The sequence below is a fragment of the Acomys minous genome (genome assembly GCF_964271855.1).
Source record: "Acomys minous genome assembly, chromosome: 11".
Classification (NCBI taxonomy): domain Eukaryota; kingdom Metazoa; phylum Chordata; class Mammalia; order Rodentia; family Muridae; genus Acomys; species Acomys minous.
Window position 1 is genome coordinate 101,334,573 of NC_140492.1, and position 18,740 is coordinate 101,353,312.

The following is an 18,740-nucleotide window of genomic DNA, read 5'->3' on the forward strand; positions in this document are numbered from 1 at the left end:
GTTCAAGACAGTTAAGTAAGAAGCCTGTTTGCACTTCAGCAGCTAATGCACTGCGGCAAAGGGTGTAGTTCATGGCTCAGAGTGGTGAACTGCTTGCCTGGTGCACAAGGCTCTGGATTCAACTCCTAGCACTACAGTCAGCTAATTAAGAAATGAAACAAATGTTTAGCGACTTGTCCTTAACATGTATATATTATGTTCACTTGCAGCCTAAGGCCTGGCCTTGGGGATGTTGGTCCTCTGGTTCTTTTAGTGGGCATATACCTGCACACAGACGTCAGGGGTCAGCTCCCAGCTGCTTTTTTCTTTACACAGGGTCTCTCATTAGCCTGGAGCTTCCCAATCAGGTTAGCCTGGCTAGTGAGCCCCCAGGGATACATTTATTTCTGCCCCACCCCCTCCACCCCCAAGCCTGGATTACAAGTACCATGGCCAGCTTTTGCACATGGGGTGGGGCCTGGACTTGGGTCCTCACGATTGCATGGCCAGCAGGTTACTGACTAGTTATTTTTACTTCTAATCCCAAAGATCGAGTCGAGTCTAATAAATACTCCCAAGACTCAACTGAATTTAACAGGTCCCTTCTGATCACTTTAATGTTGTCCTTGCAGCCTTTGCGCATCTGCCAGCCCTGATGCAGCACCTGGCCGATAACTACAAACACTGGAAGACACTGGATGACCTCAAGTGCAAAAGTCTGAGACTTCCATCTGACAGCTAAGGCTAAGCCAGATCAGTGTCCTCCTGATCTGCAGAGGACACTGAGAATCGCAGCGGAGTACAAGCAAGAGGGTTTCTCTCAATGATGACAATGACAGGTGTAGACCAAGGGGCCAGTGTTTAATATCTGACCTGAAGCATGCACGCCCCTAAATTTCCTTTTCAGAAAGTTTTGTTCCATCAATAAAAAAGATGTTCCTTTGAATCACTTGGTGACAAAACGAACCGCTCGGCAGCCTCCTCTGCCATGCGATCCCTTGTTAAACCACGGAGCTGGCTGACTCACTGTGAGTACAAGCAGGACACAAGGGGCAAAGACCTGGTGTCTGTGTGCCCCTCCTCCTGATGGAGACCAGGTAGCTTAGCCAGGATCCACTCACTACTGATACTAGGCTTGACTACTTTCCTCAATGGCAAAAGTATGACGGCATCCTGAAAAGCTTCCTGGAGGAGATGTAAGAGAAAAGCCACTTAAAATTGGCAGAATGAGAATGGCATTATTGATAAACTAATTAGCATCACAGCTCCCACGGCTACATGGTAGGTAATATGACGCCCGAGTGAGGACCGGCCTTGGTCTGTTGAGTGTCCCTCAGATGAGCACCAGCCACCTGTAGAACCCCCTTTCCTCTGGGGAGCCAACTGATGGGGAAAGGGTGGAACCCTGCTTAGGGAAGTTCTTGAGCACCCCTTACCTTCAGGCTCATGGACACAGCCACAAGTCAGAGTATAAAAAGCCATGAAATCTGATTGCTCGTGGACAAGCTTTAAAAACAAACAAACAAAAAAACCAAGATTTAAGAAAAGTTTATATATATATATATATATTTGTTGTTCAAATATTTTTATTAAAATAATCTAAATATCCTGGCTCTTCACCCCTAGTTTGCTGGGCATTACCTGTACCTCTGTATCTGGGGAGGAAGTACGGAAAGTGTCAGGATTCAGATATTCTTAATTTATATTTGAGATCATGCCATTTGCTTTAATGGTGTAAAAAAAGACTGCAGGAAGTGTAAATATGTCTGGACACGGGCATATGGAGAGGCAGCAAATACTATTTTAAGCCACTACCTGTACGCTACAGCTCCTAAAGCACAGGGCATATTTTTATACAACTCTTTTCACAGCGCTCTGTGCTCTGCATATGGTCAGGCGAGATCTTTCCTTTCTCTTTTATCAGCCATCCCTTCTCTCTGTGTTATAAATACCAGAAACTAAGCAAAGAAAACACTTTGTTTTATTTTCTCTGTACTCCATGATGCATTTTTTACAAGGTATAGAAACTGAACTAACTGAAACAACAGCTACATTTTTCAAAATGAAAATTGGGCTGCACTATATGTAAAAATCGGTACATGGGGAAGAAAAAGACAACTTATCACTAGGTAATGTGCCAATGTTTTTTTTTTCTATGTTTTGTACCAAAGTGTAAAGATATATGAAAATTCCATGTGAAGAAATGCATCTAAATTATTTTTGTTAGATGGTGAGAGGGCTTGTTGGGTTGGGAAAGGAGCCGGCTTGCATCATGTTGCTGCACTCTGTACATGTATGTGGTGGAATGTTTCTGTGGAGTACTTGTAACTAAATTCTTACAGCCATTTTTCATTCCCAACAGCTGTTTTTATTTTATCTCTTTGGCCTAAACTTTTCATAATTTCAAATTTGGGGTTTTGGTGTCCTTTATTTAACGAGTCGCCACCTTTTGTTTACAGAACACTAAAGTTAGACTGCCAAGATTTAAGAGACAAAACAATCTCCTCTGGCTTCAGAAACCCGCTGGATACACAATCTTTTTCTGAGCAGCTTGCTTTCAGCTCTGCTTGGTGAGGAACACTTGGCAGGCCCCTGACATTTCCTACAGAAAACATTGCAGCTCGCTCAGTGTTATGTCGAATCAATTTCATGTGAACTTGAGACGTTAGTAACATGGATGCTAATGCTCTCTGGCATCCACGTGCCTCAGTATAACCTGCTAATTATCAGCAAAAATTACAGACATCTCCTGAGTTGCTGCATGGCATATTTATCAGAATCACGGACTTTTAGGTAGTGTTCATGCACCTCAGGTAATTTCTATATGAGACATGTAAACTACAATATGTGCCTCTTACTCCTGTTTCCTGTGACACCATGTGTTGAGAGGACCTAAAGTAACTTAGAAAAACATAAAGAAAAGTCATGTTAATGCTATTATTAATTCCTATCCCAAAGAGGGAAGTTAATTGTAAAATACTGTTAGGTGAACCAGAACGATCCCTCCTCAGTCAGAGGCGTCCACCCTCTCTCCCCAGCAAATGACAGGAACCATCAGGTCCAGCCGGTACCCATCCAGCCTCTGAGCCCAGCCGGTACCCATTCATCCAGCCTTGGAGCAGCAGACAAGGCTGTGCTGCTGCACAGAAGAGCATGGACATCCAGCTCAGAGCACATTAAGGGCAACAGTGCTGACAGCCACGTGAGGGAGCTAGAAAAGGCCTGCACATAATATATGCTGGCCTTAGCTCTAACTTTCCTCCTCTACATTGCAAGTCCAAGTCTTAGGAACAGTCTACATGGAACTGCTGAACAGCACAGGTGCCAACCCTTGCCACAGTCACCTAGTGTGCTGTCTCCCTTACCTCAGGACGCTCACACCAGGTTTCTCACTAGGGTGGAGGTACCCTCTGATCACACTTGTTCTCATGGGGGGGGAGGTGACAAAAAACAAAAACACAAAACAAAAAAACCTGTGAATTTTCTGTCTTATACCATTTAAGAAAATGTCTTAATTCACTAATGGCCTAATATGAAAATGGCAAAGAAGGAGCTAGTAAAAGGGGAGATCCATCTACAACACACAGTTCAAAGCATTAAGTGAGTCTAAGATGAATCAGCCAAAGTAACCAGCAAGCCGATGCTGTCTGCCTTTGCATCGACTCTTCAAGTAACAATGGTTTGCTGGCTAACAGGCACTGTGTAGAGGACATTTTGTGATTCAGGGCCCAGTGAGCGAATACTGTCATTAAGTTGGTAGGACAATGAAGATGGTCCAGGCTTAGCGGATGGTCAAAGGAGCCAAACAGGAAACCTGTTCTCAACCATGTTGTATTACGGCAAAGGCAAAGCAAGCAGACAGGCAGGGCACTTTAGCTGCAGTTCCTGACCTGACGAAAAGCTGAGCCTCCTTCCTAATCCATGACTCCTCTCTGGAACTCCTGAACACCATTCTAACAGTGTCTGCTCAGGCCAGTTCACCCTGAGAGAGAACCACACCCTTAGACAGTGCCTGCAGACTGAGCACACAGGGACTTTAGTAGGCACAATTAAATATTTTTTTCAGTGACTTAAATTAATTGGTACCAAAAAGAATCATTGTATTTACAGAATATATATAAATATTTTTTTTTATATATTTGCTAATATTCAAGCTTCAAGTTTGGTTCTACTGAACACAGGTAGCTGCTCAGGAGAAGGGGAAACTGTAGCAGAAAGGCTGTTTCTATCAGGACAGTTCTGAAGCAGTCTCTAAAGGAACCCAAAATAAAACTTCTAAATAATGACACAACTTTATATTTATCCTTTTTCCTGTCACTTTAAGAGACAGTACAGCATCTGCCCATTCCACAGCAGCACCCAATGGGAGCCTATATTATTTATGTTATTGAGTGGACACATGCTGCTGACAGAGACAGACAGACAGACAGAACTTCACCAGCAAGGAAACCATGAGAAATCCAAGCGATCAGTGTGTTAGTGGTTTTCAGAGGACCGTTCTGTATTTGACATTCACGGTTCACGCATCTGTATGCAGTCATCCAATTCCTTCAGCTGGACGCGGGGTTTAAGTCACCATTTTCTTCCAACTTCTGAAATAACTTTAAACTGCGGAATCCAGATTCTCGCTCCCCGTTCTTCCACAAGATGACGAGATGGTCTGCAGAGCACGTCACTAGGCCATGGTCTTCGAAGTATAAGAACATCTGCAAAATAAATTGAAACGCTGGCTCGAGGCTGGCAAGAAGAGGAAAGAGCTAGGTCACCATGTGTGCTGCTACCGACCATGGAGATGTCCTTGGATTTGAAGGCAAAAAAAATGATTTCATTTTCTCAGGAGGGATTTTTGTGTTTTCAGTGTTGGGGAGCCAAGCCAGGGTCTTGTGCCATGCTCTAGCCCCAGGCTGTGTCCCCAACCTTTGCAGTCTTGAGACAGGGCTCACTTATGTAGTCTAGGCTTAGCTGGAAGGTCATGACCTCCTGAGTACTGGGATTACAGGCAGGGGCCACCTCTGGATTTTGTTGATCAACTATAGGACAATAGTAGCAGCAATTCCTGCAGAGCACGTGAATTCTCAAGTCATCTTCTGAATTTACCACAACCCAATTATTCACATACTGGCTTTAAAATTTGTCAGGTATAGGTCTTCTCACACTTGCATTATTTATTAAAACATGGCTATCAATGAAATGTCTTCATCCCAAATTACCCGAGATAAACGCTGACTTCTGCAGCTTCTGTAAAGTAGAGGTGCTGAGTTGGTGCACAGCGTTTATGGTGACTTCGGCTTGCTTACGGGGTCCCTACTGTGAAAACCAGGGCCAGCTGCAATGACTGGGGTACCAGTGAGAGGTTCTGTCACAGGTACTGTGCTGTGGCAGGCCACAGAACCTCAGAATGGAGATCCCGCAGGAAGATTGGAATTCCCACAGGAGAGAACTCTCCAAGTCAGGGGAAAGGATGTGGATGGAGGGGGGGAAACCTAGGACAGGGGTGAGGTCCTTTAGTGACCCAGTGTAAGAAGGGAGGAGCCGAACAAAAGCCAGGGACAGGAGGGTAAGGTCAAAGGTCAGGACGTACTGATGACTATGGAGTAAGAGGGAGAAATATAGGAGCAAAATTTCTCAGGAGAGCGGAACATCATTGGTGCACGGGCGGAAGGGCCGGGCCAGTCAGGAGAGCAGGAACACAAAAGCCATGAGGAGAGTCAGGAGACGGCACATGGCAGCACCAGAGAGTCTAAATTTGCCAGTGCAGCCAAAGGTGCTTTTTAAAAACGCTGACATGCAGGATGGGGAGGCAGCTCAGTGACAGAGTGCTTGCCTGGCACATACAGCGTGTGAAAGCCTTAGGGGACAGGGAGGAGACTAAAGTGCAAACACTTTCAAGAAAGTTCCTAAATCTTTCACTTAGCTAATGATAAACGTGCCGTTTCAAAGGTCTCCTCCACCACTTAGAACTTTTAATAGGGGGCTGGAGAGATGGCTCAGCAGTTAAGTGCACTGACTCTCCTTTCAGAAGGCCTAGGTTCAAGTCTCAGAAACTACACGATGCCTCACAACTAGCTGGAACTTCAGTCCCTGGGGAATTCAACACCCTCTTCTTGCCTTCACGGGCACTGCAGGCGAAACACGCATAAAATGTTTCTCGTATGTTCGGTGGGTTCCCATTATTTTGAAAGTAAAGCCTAAACTCCTTGGCCCTACTTTTCAGGATCTCTCTGGTGAATGCCTATTCGTGGAAACCCAGGGATCCCATGCTGCCTGTCTGTTCTCTGCCACGACATAACACCATGACTGATGTCTACCACACTCAGCTCGCCACCTGTAATCTGCACTGCAGCCACTCAAGCATAATAAAGTTAAAAACAAAGCACCAAGCTACTTCCTAGAGGACAGCAAAGATGAGCAAGGCCCAGTACCTGACTACAGGGACCGCATGGGGCCTTGGCTCTGTATCTATTAGTCTGGCCTGGCCTCCAAAGCTCACCTCAAGTCCTCCACCTCTACAGACTTCTACAGGGCACAGAAGAAATGTTCCTTCTGACTCCCTAACTGCCTTTCACCTGGGTGGATCAGAAGTAGCCTTGATCGGCGGCTCGTTAGGCCTTTGCCTTTCCTTTCCACTGAAGTACACAATCCAAGAGGACAAGGATTATGTTTTATAGCTCTGTGTAAACTCCAGGAAATGTTCAATGACCAGTATGGCTGTTGTGTCTAGGTATGGATGCCCACCCAATGCCACCCAATGCTATGGCTGCACTGTTACCAGTTCCCATCACCTCTGTATTGCCACTAATCCCTTCTTTCATTGCAACAGTGTTTATTATAAATTATTGATATGCTGCAGTTCCACAGCTGAGACTCCTATTCGTAGTTCCCAAATGTTATAATGCACAGTGGTAAGGTAACAGGTTCTATAAAACCAGTATTAATCAAAGGCAGGTGGGAACAATCCTCTGACTCAGAGTTGGGTGTGATCCCTGGAATCTGTCAAGGCTTTTACCCTACACCCAGAGCCACAACACCCTGTGCTTCCTCTGTTGATTATTGTGACCCATATTCAAGGTCACTAACACTGTCCTATTATCAGTGACCTCGAGCCCCTGTACAATGGTGAGCAAGCCCATGCTTAAAGCAGTGCATTGCTCGCTCCCTCAGACCCGTCTCTCTGAAGGATGACCCTAACTGCTCGGATCTTACTCTCTGTTCCTGTCTTGCAAAAACCTACAGGTGAGAATGTGCGAGTTTTGTTTAGAGCAAGTGAATTAAAAAAAGAACCAAGATGCGAAAGCAGGGCCGGCCAGGACGACATGCTACTGAAAGTGGTACCTCCACGGAGGATGAGTGGCCAATCAAATCTCCAATGAGCTCCAGGGAACACGTGGTGCCGTTTTCTTGCGGCTTTTTCACAGGCTGGTTGGCTTGTTTGTTCACTCTTCCAAATCCCCACATATTAAAAAATCCTACAAAAGACAATCATTTTAGTCGTTTAAAATACTGCTATGTTTTTCCCTTACAGAAAGACAGAACATTTAAACACAACCATGTCTATAGTTTATCAAGGGCTAAGTGACGGCACAGACACTACTAGGATCTGTGACTGTACGATGCTGTGCTTTTCCTAACTCACCTAGCTCCTCATTCGGTCTACTCCCCTCCCCCCACCCGTTCATCCACTAGTGGCAAGAAAACACAGTATACAGCCTTAACGGTTGTATGCAACCTCCAGGAGTCAGAGGAGAGCAACACTTCAGAGCCATAAATGAAAGGTGGGGATCTGTGTGAGTGTGTGAGCTACCTGGTCATTCAGATTCCTTGAAAGCCAGTTTTCTCTCAAAATAATAAAACTGCAGCAAGCTTCAGTTGGAATAAGGAGACAGATCTACACTGGGGCAAAACCAAGATGCGGTTTCCCAACCCCAAGCACCATAGGCTTCCTGTACATGGTTGACACCCATATGAAGCAGTCCCCATGTTCCCTCATCGTCACCTTTCATTTTCCTGTCAGATGAGATGCAAAGAGGAGAGACAAAAGAGGGGGAAAGAGAAAAGAGGAGGGAGGGAGAAGACGGAAGGAGGGAGAGGGGACAGGCCTGCTTTTGTGGAGGAAGGCACACACCTGTTGGGACAGGTTCTGCTGCCAGCTGCTGTTTTTCTCGGACCTCCCAAATGCGGACACTGCCATCTTCTGAGCATGAGATTAACTGCCTGTCGGAACAAAAGGCCAGAAGGAAAGGAGGGAAAGAGCACCTGGAGAGGCCAAGCACTGACTGCTCAAACCATTGGAGCCCTCCCCGGATTGTAGCCAGCTCCTGGCAAGGCTGACCTTCACACTAGCATGGCTTCAAGTGTGAACTGGCTGACCATCACACTAGCAAGGCTTCAAGTGTGAACCAGCTGACCTTCACGCTAGCATGGCTTCAAGTGTGAACCGGCTGACCATCACACTAGCATGGCTTCGAGTGTGAACCAGCTGACCATCACATTAGTATGGCTTCGAGTGTGAACTAGAAGCACTCGCCAGCAAAGCTCACACTGCACTGTGTGACAGTGGCTCGATGACATAGAATTATCATCTCCATCTTTTAGAGACCATTCAGAAAAAAACAATAGGAACTACACAATGTCCTGAGCAGTCGCCTTCCCTCTTGTTACCTCTCTCCACAGTGCCCCTTGCCTTAAAAACATCCTGCACAGACAATGCTACCCTGTGATCACTAGGATCTTAGCTGCCAAATCAACCCTCGTTTACTAGCCTCAGACTGTAAAGGGCCTACTACCTGAATTTGGCCATAACATGCACTACAGTAAGAGGAAATGGGTTTATAGAAAATATGAAAAGAAAAAAATAGTACACTGCAAGTGAACCAGGTCTTTCACCTTATTAAATCAGTTTTAAGTAAATCTTTCTTACAAATAAACAGTCAGTGTACTTCACTTAGCCATGCTCCTGTAAATGTGTCATCTATTGCTACACACTCTTCAATTACAGTCAGACATGGAACTTCTCTATTTGCAAAAGAATATCAAGGTCAAGCCATGGAGCCAGGTCATTTGGCCACTGCGGAAATTATGCTGGTGGCCCTAGGAACCGTGACATTCATCTTTGCAGAGGAGATGGGAGCACATACCTATTGGGGAGCCTGTCGGTGTGCAGGACGTTGGAGTCATGGGCAGTTTTCTGGCAAGCAATCACACGCTTCAGTTGTAGGTTATACACGTACAGCCCCCTTCCAACTGCAGCAAATATATTCTGAGGGTCGGGGAGAAAGTTCAGAAATTGGCATAAACCTCATCTTTACTGCCCGGTGTAATATATTTCCTGCTCCTGTGTGACATCAGAAAGCCACTGTTGCCTTTCCAGGCTTCAGACAAAAATTACTGTCCTGCCCTCTGATGCCCCCAATGTCAAAGTCACCAAGGAAGGGTTAGCACCATAACCTGCAGGGGGAAAGACAGTAGAGAAGGCTCTGCCCAGGGCAGCCGGGCTCTGCGCAGGGCAGCCGGGTTCTGCACAGAGCAGCCCGGCTTCACCTTCTCCTCTCTGGAGACTAGAACTGCCGAAGGGATGGCCACTACCCTGGCCCTGCAGTGGAAGGTGCCAAGGTGCAGCCTGGGCTTCCGCAGAACACAGAGACCCTTGGGAATTAACCCAGCTGCTTTTGTCTGGGAATGTAGACAAAATGACTTGTACCACACAGCTTAAGGGATCAAAGGGCCTATAAACAACCTGAAGGAGTGCATGCCATGCTGGCACTATGCCAAGGTGGTCTAAAGAATTAAAAGAAAAAAAATTCTATACATAGTATTAGAAATACGTTTTTGCCAGGTACAGTGGCACAAGCCTGTAATCCCAGCACTAGGGGTAGGGTGGCAGAGGCAGGCAGATCTCTGTGAGTTTGAGGCCAGCCTGGTCTACAAAGTGAGAGGGGAGGGGGGGGAGGGAGGGAGGAGACTCATGCACACCCAGAAATATATTTTTAAAAATTAAAAAGTTAAATAATGTGAGAAATGGAGGAAGACATTTGATTCTGGCCTCCAGCCTCCATACTCACACTTATGTGTGGGTTGTAGCACCACATGTAGATACACACATATAACACACACAGAAGCAACACGTATACACAACACTCACAAACATGTACACACACACACACACACACACACACACACACACACACACACGGCACAAAAATAGTATAAAGAAGATAAAAGCATTATTTCTGAAATTTTCAATAAGAATAATAAAGTGATAACGCGTAAATTAGGATAGAAAGCACAAAATAAAATGAAAGAAAGGGTTGGGCAGTGATGGCACACACTTTCAATCCTAGCTCTTGGGAGGCAGAGGCAGGGGCATCACTGAGTTTGAGACCAGCCTGGTCTACATAGTTTCAGGACAGTCGGGGCTACACAGAGAAACCCTGTCTTGAAAAACCAAACCAAAAGAAAGAAAAAGAAAAAGAAAGGAAGGAAGGAAGGAAAGAAGGAAGGGGGGGTCCCTTCATTCCCTTTCTCAAAGGCTATGAACCCTGAGAAAAATAACCCCCTTAAACACTTGTTTTGAGCCAGTGAGGCTAAAAGACAAGGCTGTCCAGACCAGAGGCCAGAGGCAGCACTGTGTCGCGCTGGCTTTACAGCGCCGGCTTCAAAAGCACTGCTCCCAGGCGCAAGGCAGCTGCTCTCACCCAGGTATCTTTGGCCAGGATGCCAACAACATAGAAGGGAAACATTTCTCAAAGTTTTAACTTTTTTGCCCTCTCTAGGAAATACATCAGAATTTAAAACAAATGAAATAGTAACCTCAAGAGTGACTTAGTCCAACCCAAATTAGGTCTGTAAATTTGTGCTCTAATAATTTCCTTGCATGCAAGGTTAGGAACAATGATTAAAGTAGGTTTTTTTTTTTCCTGTAATGTAACTGGTACATTCTTTATAAAATCATCAGGCCATTTTAAAACTTGAAAACCATAGGTGGCAACCTTTTCATTACTTTTTGTTTGGTGTGGTGTGTGTGTGTGTGTGTCTTTGTGTATGATGTGTTTGGTGTGTGTGTGTGTGTGTGTGTGTAGTGTATTGGTGTATGTGGTGTGTGTGTGTGGTATGTGTGTATATGTGTATGTGTGTACGCAGCATGTGTGTGTGGTGTATTAGTGTATGTGGTGTGTGGTGCCTGTGTTCTCTCAACCCTGTGGATGCTGTCCATTGAACTCAGCGGTGTCTTTGCCCACTGAGCCCTCTCAATGGCCCAGACTCGTAATCTTTTACATCCAGTATACAAGGCTTTAAAGATCAGATAGCTATTTTATTTGTAACAATTATAATTTGTACTTTTACCTCTTCATCACAGGTGAGATGATTAATAGAAATGTCATTTTGTTTTTGGCAGAGTTTTATTTCTTGCTGGGCATCCAGCTGTGGAGATGGGTTCCAGAAGCTGCGCTCGCAGGCCTGCACAGTCCAGTCCAGGGCATCCCAGACGAGCAGCTCTCCAACATGGGAGCCAGTGACGAAACTTGTACCTAGAAAAGTTCCCAAGCACTTGCTTAGCGATCGTGCTCTCTAGGCTAAAAATAAAAGTGAATGGGCCTCATAATTACACCTAGACAAGTTAATCAGAAAGGTTAATATGATAATAAGAAGACCAGAAATAGACTAGTTCATTTACTTAAGATAAATATTAGAGTTTGTGCCAATAGAAATATCAACTATAATGTTTGGTCAACTTTTACAGGAGTAAAAAGAAAAGAATCTCACCTTAAATGATATGCCACCCCCCCCCCAAAAAAAACTCAAAACTGTCAGTTAAAACACAAAAGGTATTTCTAGGGGTGGATAAGATAAGGCAAATAGTTTTATGAATACAGAGTGATTAAAGAACCCTAAAAGAAGTAGGGTAGGGGAAGACAAACAAGAGACTATCTGATCGGCAGATGGAGGGAGGGCGGAAGGGAGGAGGGAGGGAGGGAGGGAGGGAGGGAGGGAGGTGAAAACTCAAACATCAAAACAGTTTATTATATTCAATGCACATGGCCCTCCTGAGAATTACTAAGAAAAAGAAAATAGATGGAAAATAAATATGTGATAACATTTTAAATTACTTTAATAATCAAAGAAATTTAAAATGATATTATAGTATCAGGGAGGCACAGGTGGGAACCAGCAAGTTTACATGCTACTCTCCTAGTGTATTTTGGTACAACTTGACACAATTATTTCAAGGATTAACTTAGTAATATGAGTCAAACTGTAAAATAATAAATGTACTGATGCACCAGTTCCATTTCAGGGGATTTATCCTGAGTAATACACAGCAAGATATGTACAAAGTTATAAGACACAATCATGAATAAGACAATCATAAAATAAAATATTAGCTATTAAAAACTAAGCTGTAAAAGTATACTTATATTGACCTAGAGATATGTTCTCGCCATTTTCTTACAAAACAGTAAACCATGCACATATGTACATATGCTCAGAAAGTTGTGGGCTGGTGTTTAATACTGAATGATGGCATGATTTTCATTTTAATTCCATTTTTAATGTTTCTTGTTATTGTCATATTTTTATTAGCACTATGTTTTACTTATAAAGTAGTAAGCTTTAAAACCTTCATGTAGAGTTAAATTTAGGGCCTAGACAATTCGTAACTCCCTCTGCCTGCAGTCTCCACCAGGACGCTCCATCTGACACACACACAGATCTCCCAGCTCCGTGCTGGCCGCCGTCAGCAGTCACTTATCTACAAGAACCAAGTAAAGGCCAAGAGCCGGGGCCTGTGAGCCCTCCTGCCTCTAACGTCATACTCAGCTCCCTGGTACTGAAAGAGCCAGAGCCATTCGTGAAGAATTGCCAGAATATGCCACAGCATCAGAACTCGCAGCCTGCAGATAAGCACCCCACAGCTGACCAGTGGTACCCAGCACAGTTAAGCCCGCTCTATGGCCTGTGCCTAAGTCTTAGACCTGCCAAACTATGAGATTTGAGCCGGGCTCTCCTGACTCAAAGCTTAGATAGAATGAGAGATAACAACTATCTCCACTGAGTTAAACTACTATTTGAGCAGTAATTCTGAAATCCTAGAACAAGACAAGATGGAAGTTCCAAAACTGTGCGGAACACAAACGTGTGCCGTGAGCTTACCGCCGATGTTAATTAGTGACAGAATATTGTCCTGGTGATCAAGAAGGCGTTTAACTTCAACAATACCCCACTCCTGCAGTTCTTCTGCGGGCACTTCTAGCCTAAAAATTACTGAGAGGCAGTTATTTTACTAAAATGTTCAAAGAACAGAAAGTACCTTTCTACTACTCAAAGAACATTAAGTGCAAAATATATATGTCACACTGAAAAAAAATCTCCAAAAGGAACCTACTTATAACTAGCTCAGACTGTTTCTTTCAAATGCTGAGATGCTTAAAGTATCTCCGCAAACCCTCAGTCAGGGTTTCCGTCCTCTTGCCTCCTTCACTGACTTCCAGAACTCACTAGCAAACCTTGCTGCCTCCGCTTTCTCTATTACCTGTCAGAAATACCACTCCAGTCCTGCCCCGGCCACTCCCCTGAATCAGTTCCACTACGGATTTCTCTCTCCTCATGTGTCCATGCCAGTAGGCACTGCTACAAAATAAGATACAATTCCTTCAACTCAGTAAAAGCTTCAGCTGAAAAGAAAAAGCTTTTAAAAATTAGAGCCAAACAAATGAAAACAACTTTTTGGGTTTTTTTTTCTTTTTCTTTCTTTCTTTCTTTCTTTCTTTCTTTCTTTTTTTTTGCATATACTATTAAATAATAAATTTGCTGAGAATATAGATGTTCCCTGATTTATTATTTGACTTCAAAAAATAGTTTTATTTAAACTATAAATTCTAACTTTAATCAACACATAAATCCTAAAATAAAATAAAGTGGTTCTATCAACCAACATTTACAAAACATCTATGATATTGTAGGAGTTCCAGCTACCAAATGTGAACCGGCCCAGTTACTGGCGCCAAATGCTCAGAGTCCACAGCGGGCACGAGACCTTGTGCAGGCTGACGTCAGTGTACACATGCTCTGAGGAGCCGCTAGTGCCAGCACTGTGGATGCTCAGACAGGCAGGCTCACAAGGAGAGTGGCAAAGTCGCACATCTTCCCCAAGTGCTGGGAATCAACTATCCAAGTCTCTCTTTTCCTCTGACTCTTCTCTGGAAAATAGATCATGACACACTTCTTCCTGTGTCTCTGACAGTATTTTGCCAACCATCAAAGAATCTGCAAGACTATTAAATTCTAATAGCCTTTCATTCAAAGTGTGGCCGTCAGAAAGCCTCTCGGCTAATATAAAGAGAACCCTTGTAACCTCTGAGTGGAGACACTACTGCTAAATGAATGCAGAATTGGCAATACAGTGGTTAATCAAGATAACAGAAGACAGTAACAGTTAACAAGAAGAAGAAATCAGATCTAACACTTTGAGACTAGTTTACCCTGTCATTTTCAACAAGCCCAAGAGGCCAGAGCTGGGCGGAGGCAGACATCCTGAAATAAAACTGCGTTTGTCTTTCCAGCGCACTTGTATGTATGCATATATGTAGCTCTGTGTGCACAGCATGACGAAAGTCTATGTACTTACTCAGTTCTTTGCCGACTGCTGCCACAACACAACTCCTAGGGAGTTCAGCTAAGGCACTGATCCCTTCAGAAAAAGAAACAGAAGACAAGGAAATTATTTTCTATCATGGGTTACATCAAAAACAAGACTTTCTCAATTTGATGTTAGTCATTTCCCATTACACATATTTAAAAGCTACTACATAAATACTTCCTTTCTTGCTTACACATGGAAACTGAGTTCAAGTAAGTTTCTGATACCTTTGGAAGGTGCTCTTCATACATTAGTATGCTCTGAACATTGCTCCTGTAGTGTTAACGAGGTGTACTCAGCCATTCCCATATATTTACCAAGCGTCCCTGCTGATAGTCACCATCAACCATCGCTGGATGGCTAGGTCAATGAGACAGAAAGCTGGGGTTTCCCCTCAATGTAAATGTAAGACTACGTACGAATGCTGCCAGGCCCTAAGCAATACAAAAGACACAGCTGGCCTGCATCCTGTTGGCTGACACTCTTAGGATCCTTTGGATCTCTGAAGACACAGTCTGTGCTCTAAGGGGCCGGCTAGTGTCTGGCCAGTCAGTGGTAACCATGGGATGAGAGCTGCTCTCTAGGAGGACCAAGGCAAGGAAAAGTCGGCATGCTCAGCCTCACCCCACAGCCTCCGAGGAGAGAGAGGCAGAAGGTAGCGTTGCTCACTAGGAGCAAATGGTTTAATTAACAATGTCCACAGAATAAAGACTCCATTTAAAAAACCAGCACAGGACTCAGGCAGTCAGGGAAGCTGACCTTGAGACAGTTCCTGCAGGGTGGTACACTTCACGGGAGCTCACCAGGCTCTGTGCCTTCCTCCCCCCCCCCCCCCCCCGCCCTTTGTATTTCTTCTTCTGTGTGCCTGTAACGGAACCTAGGTGGGTAAAGGGGTTGCCCTTAGCCATTCTAGCCATTAAATCCGAATTTACAACCAGGGGGTCAAAGATCTTAGAAAAAAACAATAACAACAGCAAAAATCAAACCAAAACAAAAAGCGGGCACGTGACTGGAACAATGGGAAGGTAACTATCTTGAGGACTGAGCTTTAGCCTGTGAGGCTGGATGCTACCGCAAGGTAGACAGCATCAGCCAAGCAGGTTGGAGGTCACCCAGGGGTTATCTGCTACTGAAACACTGACTGTCAGGGCATCTGAGTAAGAGCCCAGCAGGAAATTATTCTCCTGTGGAGATGACGGTATTTCCTATCTCAACACGCTGCCCTCTAAGCCAGCAGCTCAGAAAGTGGCCTTTAAATAGCAGGCTAATTGGTGTATTTCCAAAACGACTTCTGTTACTGAAATGACTAGACTTTAAGCCACCACGTCATTCATTTGTGTGCATCATGCCCACTAAGTGGGTTTGGTTGCTGCTGCCGTTGTTTTCAAAAGACTGAGTCTTGCCATGCTGTCCAGACTGGCCTACCAGAGTTCTGTGCCAGCCTCCTGAGTAGCTGGGTTGTGGCGCATGACCCATACTTGGCCTTGAACACAGAGCATTGAGTATCTTTTGATAGCTAAGTCATAAAATGGCTTCAGACTAACCGTAGCTTTAAAGGTTGAATTACTGGGACACATCAACAAGAAACTGTTTAACAAAGTTAGTCTGTCCACTTTGCTATATATTTGTGTAAGTGTGATTTATAATATATATGCAAATATGGATGTCCGACTTCCTTCCTAGTCAAAGACTGGCAGGGCTGTTGCCATCAAGAGTGTTTCTGGGGGCTGGAGAGATGGCTCAGTGGTTAAGAGCGCCGCCTGCTCTTCCAAAGGTCCTGAGTTCAAGTCCCAGCAACCACATGGTGGCTCACAACCATGTGTAATGTGATCTGATGCCCTCTTCTGGCCTACAGGTGTACATGCAGGCAGAACACTGTATACATAATAATAAATGAATAAATCTTTTTTTTTTTTTAAGTGTTTCTGCCCTGACTTCTCCTTCACATGGGTGTATTTCACAAGTTATGTTTTCTGTCTGGATGGAAGAGATGAAAGAAGTGTGAAAGAACACACGAGAAGGACGAGGTAGGAGAAAAGTTTCGTGTGTTTGTTGGCTGTTTTTTTGGTGGGGCCCTCACTCATAGCACAGGCTGGCCTCAAACTTGTGAAAACTCTTCCTTCTTCAAGAAGAATTTTCAATGTAGAAAATGTTCACTAAGTGAGATTGCTCAGTGGATAATGGTGCCTGGCACCAAGCCTGAGGGGTCACATGATGGAAGGTGAGAATGCTCACTAGTTGTCCCCTGGCTGTCATACATGTGCCATAGCCCATGCCCAGACACACACACACACACACACACACACACACACACACACACACACACACAAGCACATGCACACATACACACCTATGCATGCACACACACACACACATACACACACGTGATCCCGCACACACATACAACCTACATATAGCTGCAGACTATTGTGATCGTGACTCTGCTGTCCCACCCTGGGCTTGTATATATGCTGAAAGTAGTCAAAGGTCATCATGTACCATATATGCATCATGTTCACTGTGACATTATTTAAAGTAGAGAGGTGACAGAATCAGCCCATGTGCTCATCAATGGATGAATGGCTAAAGAGAGTGTGCTGTCTGCACATACACACAGTGAAAATGTGGTACGCACATACACACAGTGAAATGTGGTACACACATACACACAGTGAAAATGTGGTACACACATACACACAGTGAAAATGTGGTACGCACATGCACACAGTGAAAATGTGGTACGCACACACACACAGTGGAATGTTATCAGCCATAAAGAGCAAAGTCCTATTATTTTCAAGAAAAGAGTTGAAACTGAAGATCATCCTCTTATGTAAAGAAAGCTAGATGTAAGAAAACAATGCTGCATGCTTTCTCTCACGTGTGGAAGAGGATGATTCTTGCGGGGAGAACACCAGTGAGGGCGACAGGGTCGATGGAGATCATCCAAACACATGCTACCCACGTATGAAAACATCATACTGTAACCCAGTACTTGGTATTACTAACATACAGGGGAACACACATGTTCATTAAGTTATTTGTCATTTGAAAGTACTAATTGACTATGGCTACCTACAGTCCTTAGAACAGCAACAAGAAAAACGCAATCCTACATGGACCTTTATATTTTGATGTCTCTTTAAAGACTCAACCGTGTCATTTATAGTCTACCAATCATGTCCCATAATTACCTTGATTGGGTTTTACCTGTATCAGAAAGGTGGCTGGTCTTACACAGCAGATCTAATTTTCGGTTCCACACACCTAAGTCGTTACCACCCGAGAGCCACACGTCTAGTTTCTGAAGAACAGTTAAGCACTGCAAAAATGGTTTGAAACGTGGTATCAGTTAGAAATTCTAGCCTTCACTGTTCCTTGGTTTTCTATCATGCCCCGGGTTCTTTGAAGTCTCTCTGTTTGATAGGCAGTTCGTGTTTTCTTCTTTCTGATTATGGGCTTTTTAAGTGACTGCCATCTCACAGATGCTGGGATCTCCCTGTGCTCTTAGGTCACTGCCCCAAGGTGACACTAAAGCAGTCTACACAGCAAGAAGCAGAGGCCTGCAAACAATACAGAGTAGCAATGTACCAAGCTGCGGTGAGCCTCTAGAAGGTTCTCAGCCCAGACAAGCCTTCTGGTGTCAGTCAGGAGATCCCGAGCCAGAACCACTGGCTACGAGGTTCTCTATTCGTGACCACGGACACCGGATGTTTATTACTGCTTTAAGCCACCAAGCTTTCAGATAACTTGTGACTCACTAATAGATAATCCTCATACTCCTTAAATGCCTTTTAAAAATAAAATAGGATACCGGCTTTCATTTTTTTTTCAGTTAATTCTCAATACTTGTGTATGATAGACTTAGACTGTTCCCAGGATGTGGAACCCTTTATTTTCATGGCACCTTAGGGTCCCTTTGCTCCAGAGTCATGTCCTCACGACTGATGTGTGACTGAGAACAAGGGAAAGACTGAACTAGAAAGAAGGGAGGGCTGGTGGGCTTGCCTGGGCTCAGGGTGAGGCTACTTTTAAAATACATGAAAGAAAAAGTTGAAAACAGTCAAATGAAGTTTATATGTCAAGAGTCTATGACTAGTCTCCGGGGCTCTACATCAGCCCTTTA

At 44.3% G+C, this 18,740-nt stretch overlaps 2 protein-coding genes across 11 annotated transcripts in view; one reads left to right on the forward strand and one right to left on the reverse strand.

Annotated features, from left to right (window-relative positions):
- PDE8B (phosphodiesterase 8B) overlaps positions 1-2,387 on the forward strand; it is a 219,058-nt gene extending 216,671 nt beyond the window's left edge. For all 9 annotated transcript variants that reach the window (XM_084802310.1, XM_084802311.1, XM_084802303.1 and 6 more), the window contains one exon: positions 612-2,387. In XM_084802310.1, the coding sequence (XP_084658436.1) occupies positions 612-721 (110 nt within the window). In that variant the 3' untranslated portion in view covers positions 722-2,387. The remainder of the gene's footprint in view (positions 1-611) is intronic.
- A 2,075-nt stretch (positions 2,388-4,462) lies between these two features.
- The window catches only part of WDR41 (WD repeat domain 41), a 43,638-nt gene continuing 29,360 nt past the window's right edge, over positions 4,463-18,740 (reverse strand). The window contains exons 6-13 of one of the 2 annotated variants that reach the window (XM_084802313.1): positions 17,825-17,936; positions 14,603-14,665; positions 13,129-13,239; positions 11,320-11,504; positions 9,114-9,235; positions 8,102-8,190; positions 7,312-7,445; positions 4,463-4,685 (exon numbers count right to left, since the gene is read on the reverse strand). In XM_084802313.1, coding sequence (XP_084658439.1) covers positions 4,530-4,685; positions 7,312-7,445; positions 8,102-8,190; positions 9,114-9,235; positions 11,320-11,504; positions 13,129-13,239; positions 14,603-14,665; positions 17,825-17,936 — 972 coding nt within the window. In that variant the 3' untranslated portion in view covers positions 4,463-4,529. The remainder of the gene's footprint in view (positions 4,686-7,311; positions 7,446-8,101; positions 8,191-9,113; positions 9,236-11,319; positions 11,505-13,128; positions 13,240-14,602; positions 14,666-17,824; positions 17,937-18,740) is intronic. The other variant, XM_084802314.1, reaches the window with a different exon arrangement.